At 39.8% G+C, this 17,014-nt stretch overlaps 1 protein-coding gene across 1 annotated transcript in view; it reads right to left on the bottom strand.

Moving 5' to 3' along the window:
* megf10 (multiple EGF-like-domains 10) overlaps window positions 1-16,055 on the bottom strand; it is a 51,082-nt gene extending 35,027 nt beyond the window's left edge. The window contains exons 1-4 of the mRNA XM_071906472.2: window positions 15,937-16,055; window positions 12,417-12,518; window positions 11,133-11,233; window positions 8,143-8,235 (exon numbers count right to left, since the gene is read on the bottom strand). Of these exons, the coding sequence (XP_071762573.1) occupies window positions 8,143-8,235; window positions 11,133-11,233; window positions 12,417-12,518; window positions 15,937-16,055 (415 nt within the window). The remainder of the gene's footprint in view (window positions 1-8,142; window positions 8,236-11,132; window positions 11,234-12,416; window positions 12,519-15,936) is intronic.
* Window positions 16,056-17,014: the final 959 nt, after the last annotated feature.

Genomic DNA, 17,014 nt, shown 5'->3' with positions numbered 1-17,014 from the left:
ATTGCAGTTAAGGTGTTTTGGGGGTCATTGGCCATTGACGGTCAGACTTTCAAATACTCTAGACCTACTAAGTTCTAATTACGCTATGCTAAACTTGGTATTCTTGGTGTTATACAGTAGGTGATCTTAGAGATGTGACCCAGTTGCTGAGAACAAAGTTAGAAAGTTCACCCTTCAAGCCTGTATCCAAAATCATTCAGCTTAAACCCCATTTCATCCCACTTTAGGGTTTCAGAACTTCACCTATGAGTTTGGTAGGAGTGCGGCTGCTCCAACAGTATAAACCCTTCCTGTCCCACATGTGCTGTGGCAACACGCAAGCCCCGACCTCTGCGGCTAAATGTGTAATTGCAGCTCTGATTAGAGCATGTTTGGACTGATGGTGTCACTTAAGTTTGTAATTATATGTGCTTTCGTATCTGAAGGATGTGTAATATGGAGTCTGTGTTTATTACTGCAGAGAGTGAACCTGGCTGCCACTTCATAAGGTAAACAGAGGGAAGCAAAATGTGACTCAAAGCCTTTCCTGCGTACACAGTCACTTTTCCTCCCCAGTAAGATCCCACTGTAACAAATAAAATAATAATCCTGCTGTTCTGTATCCCTATTTTCAAACTTATACAGTAAAGTGTTCCGTCTTTGTGACCCTAATGTTAGAGTGATACTGAAATGAAAGTAGGAAGAACAAAATGATTCCAAAAGCAGTGAACAATTTTGTGACGGCAGATTTCAGATGTCATACCCAAGCCATTTCTGAGACATTACACTTCAAAACTATATGAGAAAACCAATAAAAAGATGCCAAAATGCACGTTAGTACCACATCTCCATGTTCACATATTCCAGTTTTAATCCTGTTTTAATGCAACAGGATTCTCCCACTTTGAAGGATGTCTTGTATGCTTGTCAGCAGATGGAGTTCATTGGTTTTCATTTTATTTAGGGAGTTTGAATCGTGCATTTTGAAACATTTGCTTGTGTGACTGAGGTACAGGATCTTGTCAGCAGTTGTGACGAATTTGTTGACTCAGCTATTGTAAAAATTTATAACAGCACCGAAATTCTTTCCATTTTTTCTTTTTTTTTTTCTTTTCTTTTATTTCTTCCAAATGACATCAAATTTCTAGGCTATAATAACAATAATTATTATTAACAGCCTATTCAAGTATTGGAGGAAACAATGGCCATTTGGTATAATTTGTTCATTCCTGCTGTTTCCAGAAAAATAGGCTGATTGTGGAAAAGGGAACCCACTTGAATTAAAAAGACAGATTTTTCACTTCAAGTATGATTATTTTTTTTTTTTTTTTTACTATCGTACCACTAGTAGATCATAGGTTTATACGTTTAAAAGCTTGTACAATTGTGATCTAAGCAATACATGGTGCCATGGTATTCAATAATACGGGAAATATCGTGATATTCACGAAATATTGCGATATTCGATAATATGGATACATTTGATATTCGATAATATCGAATATCAGCCCAAGCCTAGTTTGATGTTGTACCATTTTATCAATACACACAGCGTTTCACTTCCTCTCTTACACTACACAAACACAGCCTGGTCTTCATGTGCCAAGCATGCAGAGTAACATTGCCATCTACAAGCATACTCCTATACTAACCATTCTACCAAACCCAGGAGCTGCTCAAGCGCTTAACAGGCTCTTTTATTCCTCCTGCATTAGCCTCTTTCACTTTGACCGGATAAAAAAAGTGCATATTGCCTTTCCTCGGGGCAACCATGCTCTGTGTGACAAGGACAGGAGACAAAGAGGAAGAGATCAGAGACACGCAGACACACATGTAAAAACCCTCTTACATTCAAATCTGGCATCCTGGGTACCTTTGTGAAACCTGACCTAGATTAGGGCCAAACTCCAGAAGCTTTGGGGCTCCGCATCCCCTTGCCTCGGGACAGACTGTTCTCTTTCATCGGCCTATTCAAGATGCCGAGGCCGGCCGTGAAAAAAAAACAAAAACGAGTGCGCCGTGCCAGGGTTTGATCACAAGGCCGTATGTGTCACAGTCTGAGGCAAGATCCAACGTTATTTATTGAGGAAGATGTTCGTCACAAAGAGAAAAAGCCCATCTTGCTTTTTTTTTGCTTTTTTTTTTGCTTTGTTCTGTCATATGTTATTAATAAATCCATTCATCCATATTGTTGTCGAAAGCATCAAAGCAGAAGACTTGATTATCTCATCTGGGAAATATGCGTCATTATCTATCGCAGTGAATGAAACAAGATTTCTACACAACTAAGGACCCACTCACAGAATCAAATAAGCCTAAAAAGACATCTAAAAATACTTCTTCACAGCTCACACAAGTAAGGATTTTAGGGGGGAAAAGTGTCCGTCAATGGAGGAAAAACATCATCCAGTAATTTGACCTGCCAGTTGTTGAGAGTTGGCCCAGATCTCGCTCCCCAGTCCAGGGAGGGATGTTTTTCCATCTATTTTGTGATTACCCACTCTACTAGGCATGGTGTGCTCATGGGAACAGACATACATTTCACAGAGACATGGAGGATTCCCAGTGAGAAAAAACATCTGTAGCCTTCCTCGAGTCTTCGTCCATGGTGAGTGTGTGTGCAAATCCTCCTCCATATTTTTATCGTCATTTTACACAATTCACCAGCTCAACATAAAGAAATATCTTTAGGGGTACCATGTTTTTAAGAGTAGATGTAGGCCTAGATTTAGGACAGAACTCAAATACTGGAAATCTCCTAATATTCCCGTACCAAATCTATAAAGTAAACCAGTTTATGCAGTGATGATGGGAATCAAAGTTCCATCAGCGCTGCATAAACTGCAATTAAATTTGCATTTGAATTTTGTGAAGTGAGACAAAAGCTGACCCCAAACAATTTGCATACAGTGTGCACATAATGGAAAACAGGAAGGCATCACAGAAAAATAGAGCCCAGACCATAATGCAGAAAAATTGCCCAAAATGCCCTGTAAGAGCTTCTCTAATCTTTAGACACAGCTTTGCTAACAGCTCAGTCGCCCATGCAATAATTTTACAACCCATAACCGAGAAATCAATTATGTTATGGAATATTTCAACAGTGTAGATCAGATAGGCTACATAAAAAACATCTGCTGATGAGAGACGGGAAAGCAATAAAGTTTAATTCATCACACCAAAATGCATGATCTCTAGCTAGCTCTCTGCTGTACAAACTGTTAGCCATATAGCATGTAGCCTACACTAGAAACTTAGCGTGTAGTATATAGCATGTACACTAGAAACTGTTAGCGTGTAGTATATAGCATGTACACTAGAAACTGTTAGCCTGTAGTATATAGCATGTACACTAGAAACTGTTAGCGTGTAGTATATAGCGTACTACCCGCTACAAACTGTTAGCCTGTAGTATATAGCGTACTACCCGCTACAAACTGTTAGCCTGTAGTATATAGCATACTACATGCTACAAACTGTTAGCCTGTAGTATATAGCATGTACACTAGAAACTGTTAGCGTGTAGTATATAGCATGTACACTAGAAACTGTTAGCGTGTAGTATATAGCATGTACACTAGAAACTGTTAGCGTGTAGTATATAGCATACTACATGCTACAAACTGTTAGCCTGTAGTGTAGCATGCGACACACTACAAACTGTTAGCCTGTAGTGTAGCATACTACACACTAAACTGTTAGCGTGTAGCATATAGCATAGTGTTGCCTGTGACATCATTGTTATATTTGGTGTGTTTGTCCGTGAGATATGACTTATTTTAACTCTGTTTTGTGAAACAAAAATCAATTTAAGACTGGTTTATAGTAGATTTTGGAGAATATGCCACAGTGGATTATGAAAAGTCCCCCACAGTGCAGTGTTAACTTTCTGCATCCTTCAGAAAGCTGAACAAGGAAAACTCACTGGCTTCATTATAGCAGCCCAATGCCAGAGCATTTCATGCCTTGTATTACAGAATGGAAAGACTATGGGTGAATTACCCTTGAAAGGAAAAATATCTTGCATTCATTTATGGGAGAAGTGATGGTAGTCCAGGTACCACAATTGTTTTTGGTGGTGAAGTACAATAAGCAACATTATCTGATTGGATTAGATTAGAGTAAGTAATAATCCATTTTACATGAGCAGATCATATGCACCTCGAATGTATAAAGCTATCAAACAGTTAAGGGCAGATAAGTTATGTTTGCTGACACCTTGATTCATTGTGAAAAAACTGCTATTCACTGCTATTCACTAGCTGCAACAATATCAAAATACTGTCATAAACAAAGGTCTTTTGTAGGACCGATATATTGCTCTACTGATGTATGGAGCCAATATTGTCCTTATATTAAAAATCAAATCTTGTCCAATCAGTGTGGTCCACCTCTGATATGATGGGATGCAGTCTGATTGGTTACATATGCATATTTATTATATAATTGATTGATAGTACACTAGTGGTCCATGGGAAGCCCTTCACCTGAACTGATATGTGTAATCTGATCTAATGAGACATTTTGAGATATTATGATGGATTTTAGTGTGTCACGGTTTTAATGCTGTTTCAGAAAAAATTCTTGGGGAAACACTGAATATTTTCTGAATATGGAATTCTTTGGCATGAAAATGATATTGAATATTGCCACAAAACTTCAGCGATCAGCAGCTTCAATCCAAAAAATATCAGCATCAATATTGGCCTTCAAAAACCCATACTGGTCATTAGTGCTGCCCTCACTGGACCAAGTTTTGGAAAAATTAGCAGGGCGGATATGTCTAAACTGGAAATGAGCTCTCCAGTGCCCCCATGTTGATTGATTGGGCCAATAATGGAGGGTTTGCCTCTTCTTCTGTCTGCTGACTGGCCACAAAGTTTGATGGTGTTACGTGAATCTGTTTGGAAGTTATATGAGAAGCCACGCCCCCCTGCGACCAATCAGTGTGAAAACTTAATCAGTTCTTCCTTGCCCCATGAACAACCTTTCCACAAAGTTTCATGCAAATACTGTTCATAACAGAATGGGGCGAAAACATAACCCCCATCCAGCTCCTTGGCATTTCTTCGCACTTACTGGTGCCAGGGGGGCGCTCTTACTACTAGCAGCGCCACTGAAGAAACACAGAGTGGTGGATCTTCTTGCTACACAACCATCACTGCATTTAATCCATACCAGCTTTGTAGGCTCCACACTAACTAGCAAGGAAAACCCTCCGTCGTCCTGTAAAGTAACAGCTTTATTTCAACAGACAGGGTGTGAAGAACTGGGGCCGTGAGATTGAAATTGAATCTCCTGCAACAGCTGGGAAAAAATGTCTAATTTGACGCATTTGCTGGAGCGACACAAAGAGTTATGCATTAGCGACGAACTCAGCTCACAATATACTGTATAGCTGTTATCACTGGCTCCGTTTGAAAGGAAATGAGTCTTTCTAAAACTGTTTTTGTGTGTGTTGTTTTTTTTTCTAGTTCTAATCTCACAGCTCAACAGAAAGGTCTCTTGAACATCTTGTGTTGTTATCATGTGTGCAGCCTACTAAATCACAAGCTCCAGGCCCCGAGGTGATTTCCTACATCACATTTTTTCTCCTATTATTCCTCCTCTCGCCCCAAAGAGAGCTTTCCACCCTCTCCTGTTCTTGGGCCCCCCAAATCAGATCCTTAGACATATTGTCGGGGCCCGCTGACCCGTAAAACACAGTCAATACGTCTGACCCCGGGTGCTGTGTAGCGCTCTTGAGGAAATGAAAGTTATATTACTAAAGGGGATGTAAAGGCTGAATGCAGCGAGCGACTGGCACGATCTCTTTCAGTGAAAACCGTACACAGAGTGTATGTGCTGCTTTTTTTTTTTTTTGACGTGGATATTCTGCGCAAGGATACGCTCAATGAACCAACTCTAATCTCAATGTAATAAGACGGATGTAGGTCGATTTAAGACCAATCTCACTATATTGCTTCTTCTTCTTATATCCAATCATCCAGCTCAAAATACATACACATATATTTACTTCATAACTGCAAATTTGCAGTTATTTGAATGAGAATATACAGTGCAATGCCATTGAGGAAAAGTTCTTATTTGAGAATGAGAGCATACGCCACAAGTCTCCCCCGGACAAACATATGAATCACTGGGAGTCAATCTGACAAATACTGATGCTGACAAAAACACCTTGGGGGTCTGCCTAGGGTTTAGCCTTGTATTGATCTGTGGGCATTATGTACTGCAGCCACAAATGACATTATGGCCCTGAGGCACAGACCAATGGGTATTGTTGAGAAAGAGATTATCAGCTATCAGCATGTATCTGTTTGATTGCTGTTACCGGCTACATTTACATGCACAGAGAATCCCCCTTCTTGACCCGGTTTCTCAACAATCCTGGTTTTGGGTGGACACATGTAAACCTCATGACTGAGTTAGAATAACCTGGTAAACTCAGACTCCTGGTTCAGATGCCTGGATCACTCCAATATTAAACAGCTTTCTGTGGCATGGAAACATCTCACTGCTTCCACTTTTGGGTTTCTCAGACTTGCACAGCATTATGGGTACATTTTGATGTCAACAAAAAACATGACGGTGAGCTGTACTTACTGTTAGTACTGAGATCCTTATTACTTCCCCCTGTATTAGAAGTAATCTACCATTGCTCAGTCAAAAAGAGAGGGGGAATATTGTGTTTACTGGTTTATTCATGGTAACAGAGACTCAGTCACAGGGAATCAATGTAAACAGATTGACTTGAATGAGACCTGAACCAGAGTACGGACATCAGCCAGGCGACTGTGTGCATGGAAACACAGCCAGTGTATACTGGTGGTAGAAATACTGTGCCAACAATATTGGAGTAACAATAAAGTCTTGAAAAGCAAAACACAGAATCAGTGAACCTGTGAGAAAACTGTTACCTAGAGGAGTGCTATCACTGTATCGCCATGTCTCTGAGCAGACAGAGGGGCCCGGCCTGCGGGGGCCCAGGGGAGCCCCAGGCTCCAGACACAACAATAAGCTCCTTTATTACAAGTCTGAAACCCAAGACAGCAGCGAACACCCCTTGGGCCTGCACACATACACACATACACATTGACGAGCACGCATGGTCATAAGTACACTTCCACACTGTCACAAAAATAGTCACCCGCAAACAGCTAATGTGTGCAAACTCGCACTGACACATCGCATAATGCAAACAATGGCTATTCTACGAAAGAGGATTAGGGCCACGTGTGAAAAATGTATTTGAGTTCTTCTTAGTTTGAAGTCAGAACTCAGAATTCTGACTTTTTTCCTCAGAATTCTGACTTTTTTCCTCAGAATTCTGAATTTAATTTCAGAACTCAAATACATTTCTCACATGTGGTCCTAATGCTCTTCCGTATTTCAAACTATGATGCCAATAGACAGGCAGCAGTAACATTAGCCGGAGGACACGGAACGGTCTGAGGTCCGGGAGCTTTGAAGCGCGAGTCCCGTTCCAGCTCAAACGGAAAGACGAGGCCCTGGCAATCTCACAAGACACACAGGAGTTCCCCCACTTTGTCCACAGCTGTCTATAAAAAGCCTGAACTCGCGGTGTTGTCTGTCGAATCCGCTTTGCACATCAAAGAGGTGCCGCAGAACAAAAACAGTGCGACGTAACCCATGCCAATTTAAAGCTGCACTAGGCAAGATTTTTATGTAAAGATCCAGCCGTCTTATCAGCCTAAATCACATCCCCACTAACTGGGACGCCGCAGATTCACCCTGTTTTCCCAAATTCAATTCTGGTGTTGGATATGGTCACTGGTGGGAAACCTTCTCCACACAGGGAGTGACGAATCCAAACTTCAGAGTGAAATCCTAAACAGCAGTGACTCAGCAAAGTTAGATCTTTTTCCTCTCTTGTCCCTTTGGCATATCACAGACTAGGCCAAAATTTGACATTGCGATACTGTGTCCCGCCAAAATATCGCGATATACGATATTCAATATTATCGCGTTTAAGATGATGAAAAACATAGCACATTCAATCAGGGGGGGTCCGAACTTTTGACTGGTAGTGTGGAAGTAGAGCGACGCGAGAGTGTTTTCAGCGTGCTTTCACAGAACATCCGAGTCGTACACACACAAAGACAGACGCGCTCACAGACAAGCACAGCTGTGAGGACTTACCGCTGGAGCAGTCGGGCCCCCCCCACCCCGGCTCACACTGGCAGGTGTTGGGGGCCACGCAGCGTCCGTGCATGCACTTCTCTGCACAGTGAGCTGGACATAGAGGAGAGAGGAGAGAAAGCAAACGGTCAGTAAGGGGGCTAAGTACGAGAAAGCTCTTTCAAATATAAATTGGCGATCATCATAAGGCAAACAACCACCAATACAAAGAGAAATCAATTCTATTTTCAGAAAAGCATTCATTTATGATTTATTTATTTATTTATTTATGATTTATGATATTTATGATTTATTTTTAATTTATGATTTTCCCCCTATCGTCATATTCTTGAATCGGTTTGGTACAACGTATTATGACGTACGTATACTATGCATTTATATCTTAAATATTTATATAAGCTTAAAAAGGTAGCAAAACCCATTTCCACCCCCGACAAACACAATTATACTTCAAATGTTTACACTCTTTAAAAGAACATGTCATTTTCAACACATTTGTGTGTCTGGTTTATAGTGTTGGGGGTAGAATACTCACAATACTTTTTGCGGTAACTAGCAACTTTAGCAACAAACAACAATACTTTTGTTTTTTCCCTTACTTTTTACAATTAGAATGTCTCTACTTTTATTTTTATTTCGTATTGTTTCAAAAAAGTGGAAAAACTGAGCAATAATCTAGATTTTAAAACAATGATCAACAACAGCACAAGAAATATTGTTTCTGATGTGAGTAACGCAAAAGTAGTCTAGCAAATTACTTTTAACAAAGTTATTATAAACTAATTATTTCGCTTCTAACTTTCCCCAACACTGCTGGTTTGAAACAACCCACATTGGTGTTAATTTGCAATGCATAATGATAGTAATAATAGTAATAATAATATAATCATAACAATTAGGGATGGGACGATACGCTTATCTCACGATACGTTTCAAATACGCGATATGGAGTTCACGATTCAATACAACCACGATACGATGTCATATATAAAAGTTCATAAATAAAAGTTGACGACAAAGTTTGACTGTGCATACGTTTATCCCTATCAGAATCACAATAAAATTAATCGCTAGGTAATTTTAGATATTACTAGAAAGTTGAATAAGCACTCAAAGACCCGCTTCATGAACTACATTTCTCAGTGTCCTTTCAAACTCTAATGTGCGGAAGGCAAACTGGCATACTCTGCAAAAAACTGGCATCCGTCGTCCTTGTTAAACTTGAAGTGTATCGATGAGGAACAAACTCAGATTATCAACGGCAGCATGTGATGGTTGCTCACTACAACAGAGCCTTTTTAGACCCAAAGAAAGTCTCTTTTGAGCTTCCAAGTCACATTATTACAATCCACACACGAATGAAATTGTCATTAAAGGAAATTACCACTATCAATCCATCTGTTAGCTTGTTAGATTAACTGGAATTGACTTTAATCCCTTTGATTCTACTCTACCATCTGCGATATCAAAGGACAGATACTGCAATTTTGTAAGTGTTCACTAACTACAGGCTGAGTGCTAAGCTAACGTTTCTTTTTACGCCTCCTGTTGCCGCTTGACTACATCAGTTGTTGTTTTGGTCACTGTTTTTCCTCTGTGCTTCACACCTGTTCCCGGTTGCTGGCTATAAAGAGAAAGGAGGAGGAGTAAAGCACAACGTCCTCATGTGCAAATGAGATCCTGTCAGTGTTTTCCAGGGTAACTGTGCAAAACATGCCACTGCACAACTGTACAGTGCACACTGTTTTTCCCTGCCAGGTTCCGAGACACCAAGCCGTGGTTGTTGTTGCTGACTGGCAACACATGCCAGTGACAGTCATTCGGCCTGACCATGTTTCCTGTTTTTCCACAGCAGGGAATAGATTTGTTCCTGAACATATTTCCATTGTGAGTGGATGCAACAGCCTGTAATTACAGAAATCCAGTTCATATCAATCTGATCTGTCTCAACTTCACTTTTCTGGCAGCGAATCTAACCATGTGATTTAATGTTCAGATAAAACTCAATGTCAATGAATTTACATGCAATCCCTGAGGCTAAAGAGTCGTACCATGCAGTCTTAAATTAAACAGGAACTTTATGAGATTGTGTTGTTAGATATCATAAATTTGTGATGTTCAGTGCATTCCAGGAGTTATTTTGTGATTAAGAGTTATAATTTACTTCTTTAGTGTACCCACTTTCCCTCAACCTGCCTCGTCTACCCACTTCACTTACTACGTTTCCCAGAATGCCTTTCGACAATACTGTCTCTGCTCAGATATCTTTTGTTTTCCAATGTCTAGGTTTCAGGATTTGCTACATCAAAAATGCGTTATGAATCCTAGTGTGGTGATTTTGAAAACTGCAACTGTTAGGGGATGGCTCCGTGAATATTTTGTGTATATTGCTATATTTCTCGCGTTATCGAATATTCATACTTTAAGTGAAAAATTTGTCTTTTCTATTCAAGTGGATTCCCTTTTCCACAATCAGCCCGTTTTGCTGGAAATAGCAGGAATGAGCAAATTATTTCCAAAATGTCCATTGTTTCCTCCAATGCTTGAATAATAAGGTCAAACTTCTAGGCTGTTACTATTATAGCCTAGAAATTTGATGTAATTTGGAAGAAATAAAATAAAACACTCCCCCAAAAAAACCTGGGGAAAAAAATATATATATATCGTATATCGCGATATTTTGGCAGGACAGTATCGTGATATAAAATTTTGAATATCGCCCAAGCCTAGTGGGCTCCATGAGTGAGTGTGGGAGTGCAGCAGGAACTCTGTTACTGCTAGTATGATGGCCTGCTAACCCTAACCCAAAACTGAAGTTTGTCAGATATTGATAGGATGAGTGTCAAGAATTCCTACAGAAATTCACGTACACGTTTGTGAGCTTTAATATCAAATGTTATTTATCTGCCTAAATGTTGCCCGATCAACATTCTTCTGTCGTCATATTGCTGTGTGGTATAGGATAGGTTTATCTGGACAAAGATACTTACGAACACACATCTCTCCACTCTCGTAGAAACCTGGGCAGCACTGGGACTTTCGGCGGTACATGGTCTTCTCTCCTCTGCGATAGGCTGTCCGATAGCTCACCCTTCAGACCAGGAGGAAGCGTGGTCACATAGAAGACAAGACAGTCACATTAGGAAATGGTACTTCACACACACACACACACACATACACACACATACACACTCATGTCTCTCTTGCTCTCTTTGGCTGATACTGTCGTTGTGTTGAGAAGCTGCTGCTCTTACTCAACAGATCCCGCTTTTCAGACATTAAAGCAGTCATGGGTCTGTCATGGCATTTCTATTCTTGGTTTACACTAAAATTAGCATTTAAAAATGAAAGTAGATCCGGTCTCCCAAGCAGGAACTATCTCCTAAATGGTATCCCTCCGCTAAGTTCTCGTCTATCATTAAAAATGTTATTCAGCGAAATCATGTTGTAAAACGTCGGACCCACAGTCAGTTGAAAATCACAGCAGCAGGATCTGTTGTTGAATCTGTTCAACGTGTTAAATGTCAGTTTTCAGTCTATTTTCCTGCCTCATTCAAATGAATGGGAAGTAAAAATCTGAACACTACAAACTCGTCCAGCTGCATCTGATCTTGGTGATTAGTTTATATTCTGGTTTTCATGGTAGTCAAGAGCCAAATAACCCCCATGTTAAAACTAAGTGGAATATTGCTTTAATATTGTTTCTGTGCTGTGTTCTCCTAGGCTTCGTTCAAACTGCAGCTGAAAGTGTCCCAATTCTGGTTTTTTCTCTCACGTGACACAGATCTAAGCAGTGTGAGCAGCAAAAAGCTGCATGGAGTCACATTATTTCAGTTCTGTACCACATGGATATGCGGTACAAAATCAGATCCTGAAGCATCAGAATTTGAGATATACGCTTTTACACATTTGCTTCCAACTGCACATTGTGATTGGTCAAAATACGTTCCATGAGTTCTTCTAACCACAATATATGAACCTGTACCTTTTATCTCCAATGGCATCACTCTGCCTTGTTCACGTTTGAAGAATGAAATAACCAAAAATGTTTATTGCTTAGCAATGGCCAAAATATAATTATCAAATTAAAACCCAAAGGCTGTATCTTTAATGTTTGATCCTAAAATGTATAATGTTGTGTAAAAGTAATATCATGCTCAAAGACAAGGTGTATCGTACTACATCTTCACTCCCTCTCATATGTTATTGCTTAATAAGCCATCTCTCTCTCTGCACACACACACACACACACACACACACAGTCTTCTCCTTACCTGTGTCTGGTGCACTTGAACCAGTTGAGGATGTCGGTGCAGCTGGTGTAATAAATCTGATCAAAGGGATGGGCATATGACTCCTGGACTGTGACAGAGTAGCTAAAGGAGAAAGAGAGATCTGCTGTCAGACATGAGGCAGAGAAAAAGAGGGTGTAAATGTGTGTGTGTGTGTGTGTGTGTGTGTGTAGGGGTTTCATGCATGACATCCCACCACCCATGTTTATCCACCATGATTCACGTGTGGTCTTGTAAGTCAAGAAGCACCTCCGCTACAGCCACACTAACCGCTGAGCGCTTTAATAAGGCCCTCATTAAGCTGCTTGTGTGTATCCAAGCAGGATTAGGTATCAAACAGCTTTTCCTCGACCCCCCTCCTTGGCTTTTTGTGGCATTGACCAGTGACACAGCTCTGTACTGTGTGTGGCCCTGCATTTTTGCAGAGGGAGTAAGCCGACGTGGCCTAAACTTGCGACCATTTTGTAAATACTTGAATGATTATGTCTAGCAGGCAAATCAAAAAGACTTGAGGTTGTGACAAAAGCTTCCCTTGTGACTGCCTTGTGAACTGTTGTTACCGCAGGCTCTTTTGGAGGCATGCATCTGACTACCGTGGTAATGTATCAATGAAAACCTATTTTGAAATGGGAGTGAGCTGCTGAAACTCTCAGAAGGAAATGTACAAGTATTTTACTCTCTTGGTATTAACGTAAAGTGACACTACGGATGGTAACGCCTTTCGTTATAAGGCTTCGTTTCAAACGGCTGGAGAAACAGTGTACAACAATAATAATAATAACTAGCAAATTTGTAAAATCAGTGTTTACAAAGTGTTTTACATACAATAAAACCCAAAGAGACAGTGATGTAAAGCTACTATAATTAAATAAATAAAATAGAGTTGAATAATAAAAATAAATAAATAAAAAATAGGAATAAAATGGTAATACAGGCGATGAACAGATACAACTAGAAAACAAACGGAGAGCAATAAGTAGCTAAATAAGTAAAAAACCAGTAATGAAACAAGATACAATTACAAAATAAAATGGAGATACAAGTAGACTACCATTCAAAAGCTATGTATGATATGATGTGGACTATGTATAATAATTATAGTATAGCTGAAGCACTTAAAAGCTGTAAAAGCAGTATAGGAGTATATGATGTTGTTGTTATCAAGTGTATTCATTGAATATAACAAAAAAAGTGAATATTGTCTGTCTGAGATGTAAATGCAACTTAAGATGACTTAACGACCCCCGTGTTTTTACTCTTTCCTCTCTCCCTCTGTCTTCCCCCCCCATCTCTCCCCTCCGTTTTCAGGACAATAACAACACACAGCGAAAGGCTCTGAGTGCGTATGCAGCTGTTTCCTCAGATTAGTCGGTGAAAGTCAATCTAGCTGGGAAAGGCTGCCTCCACCTTTGTTCTTTTCAATCTGGCTTAATGGATTTCCAAGCTTCCTTTTAATTTGGAAATCATCAGCTCATTAAAAACCTCTGCATCTATTCCGGTGTCTGTTGGGATCCAACAGACACTTTTGTAATGAAAAAAGATCAATTTAAGTGTCACTTTCTTTCTACACAGTGCAGTTTTTACATGGAATGGTTTTGAGGCTGGATAATGTATCCTAATAAATATTTATGAATGAATCTATTAAGGTTATATTTGCCATTTACACTTTACAAAAGTCCTAAAATGCCTCAAGGACAGGAAAGCTCAAATAAATGTGCATCTGTGAGGATGTGACACAGGATTAACCCCAATGACATGCGAGATGACGTCGAGATTGGACCTGCGAGCATGTCTATATTTACTGTTACTCTAAACCAGAGGTACTCAACCTGGGGGTCGGGACCCCCCCGGGTGTTCGCGAGATAATTTTGGGGGGTTACAAGATGATTTATGGAACAGTGTTGTGAATTCCCCACGTAGCAGAGACTGAGCGGGTTATATTATACATAGTTACGCGTTACACAAATTACGTACGTTAATAGCGTAAGCTACGTATCATTAGTCCTAGCGACAGCCTCGTGTTTTTCCTCTCATTACGGTGGTTGTCTGTACTAAAGTCAGAGACGGTGTAAGTTTGTAACTTTGTATTTATGTGTTTTTAGTGGCGGATTGCATTCATCTTGAGTTGTTTCCAGTTTGTAATGCTTAGTAATTAACGTCAATTGTAACTTAGCTCGTAAACAAGCTAAGTTAATTGGTAGTATGCTAGTGAGGCTGCTAATTAGTCTAGCCTGGGCTACGTTGGCTAATGCCCTATTGTACATGGCCAGGCTTGTATCTTGCAATTCGGTTTAATTGAGTATTATAATATTTGATGGAAAAGATAATTTCTTATGTTTATTGCTGAACAGGGAAAGATGTATATTTCATTTATAGCACAGTAGAAGATATGCTCATTTTATTACAGTAATTGAGACTTGGAGATATCATTCTTCTAGTTTAACTGTTCACCACTCACATATATACACATATACACATATATATAGATAGAGCACAGCATATAAACAGCTGTGATGGTTGTAAGTACAGTATGCAAGCACTAGCACACTTATTCCAGTACTGTACTTATGTTTTTTGAAGTACTTTTTGAAGTTCTTTACTTGATTATTTCTCCTTTAGTGGACATCAAGAAGAATTTATTTCAGGACCTGGAACCTGGACCTGGAAGTGCCATGCTGTCACTGGCTTGGTTAGAAACGTGAAAGGAGAAATGGTGACTGAAAGTGCTGCAAACAACGAAGAAGAATTGTCATTACCTCAACTCCAAACACGTGTGGAATATGAGGAAAGCAATAGAAAAATAGAAGTAAATGGTCGCGCAGCTGTGGGAAGACAGATGGCAGACAACGGAAGACAAAGTATAGTGACATAACTGTTTCTATGTCTGCAGGTCCTTTAAAGGTCCTAAATTTAACCTGCAGACACCTGCAGTCGTCCTGTGTATCAGAACAGGATTCCCTTTCAAACAGCTGAGACAGAAACAATCAAAACACACATCTAAGTCTTTTACACCTTCAGAAGCATTTTTAGAAATTTGAAAATTTTCAATTTAGAGAAAACAAACGTACCATGTAGGAATGGGACGATATGCTTATCTCATGATACAATTTCGTACATGATATGGGGTTCAGGATTCAATACAACCACAATACAATGTAATAAATAAAAGTTCAGTGACACCAAAGTATGACTGCGCAGAATTATTTTTCTTTCTGAGACACAAATCTTTCTAGCAATGGCATTGGCTGCTAGAATGTAAACAACAATTTTAAAATGTCATTACAAAGTGACAATAATATAATTTGGATGGAGAGCTTGTGAAACTGTGATGGTCAAGCGTCTCATTTGTGATTACTACAGCAGAATAAAATGGAGCTGATATTGCGATTCATTCTTCTGCCCCACGATACATATCGTCACATTTTTGTATCGCGATATATTGAATTTCGATATATCGTCCCAACCCTAAAGGTGCGTGCTTGTAATATGGAGTTGGACTGACCTCTCCCAGTGGCTGCAGACGTTGGGATCCTCCAGGTTGAGGGAGGAAGTGATGCAAGGCAGGAAACAGAAGGCCACAGCCAATAGGATCGTCCTGCTGCACCACAGTGACACGGCCATCTTGGTCAGAGCTACACCTGTAGAGACGGGGATGATTTGGTTAACATTGGATGATGGGTCAGAAGTTAATTCTCTGCGTCTTACGATTTTAGTTTCAGTTAAGTGATATTAAAAACCCATTATATTTTTTATAACAGTGGCCAAATCTGGACACACGGGTTAATGTGATTTCCAGTCTTTTAATGCAAAATTTTCTTCTTAGGGCTTCTGCATGCAGGTGTTACAGATGGACCACCACAGGAAATGCACTTTCCCATCTCAGTACTCTTCCAAACATCCTTCGCAAAGTACAGTACCATTCTAGGTCTATTCAAATTTGACAATATTTTTTTCCCCCCAGATGTTATTCAAATCACACTATGCCCCAAACTCTGTTCTTCATGTTGTCATGATGTTGTGATCTTCTGATTTTCATGAAAACCTCCACCGCCTACTTTTTGATCATGTACTTTCATTAAAATCTACAAAAAACACTCAGATATAGGCAAAATGACATGTCATAATTATCATCTATGAATATTGCCTGGCAGGGAACTGCAGCTGTAAGTCAGTGTGTGATATATATTTTTCATTGGCAACAACTGGACACATTTGCTATGTTCGTTTTGGTTATTTCATTGGTATCCAAGCAAGGAAGGAGCTTGTAAAAGGGTTTAATAAAGTACAAATGGTGGATTGAGGAAGACCAAAAATAGGATGAACCTGTGTGACCCTGTGTTTGGGTCAGTAAGGACATAGAAGAAATGCTTCACAAGGACATAGCATTTCTTCTATGTCCTTACTGACCTAAACACAGGGTCACACAGGGTCACCCACTGATGACAAAAACTGAATTCAAGTCACTGATGGAAAAACTGAAGCCCACATATTTAAGAAGCATATAAGATTGTTTTATGTTACACATTTTGAGCAGCATACTTGTGTGTTTGGCAACGCTTTATTTTCCGGGTCCGCACTTT

This window comes from Centroberyx gerrardi, chromosome 2, assembly GCF_048128805.1.
Source record: "Centroberyx gerrardi isolate f3 chromosome 2, fCenGer3.hap1.cur.20231027, whole genome shotgun sequence".
In the NCBI taxonomy this organism is placed as follows: Eukaryota; Metazoa; Chordata; class Actinopteri; order Beryciformes; family Berycidae; genus Centroberyx; species Centroberyx gerrardi.
The sequence above is the reverse complement of the archived record's forward strand: the minus strand, read 5'-3'. Positions and strand labels throughout refer to the sequence as shown.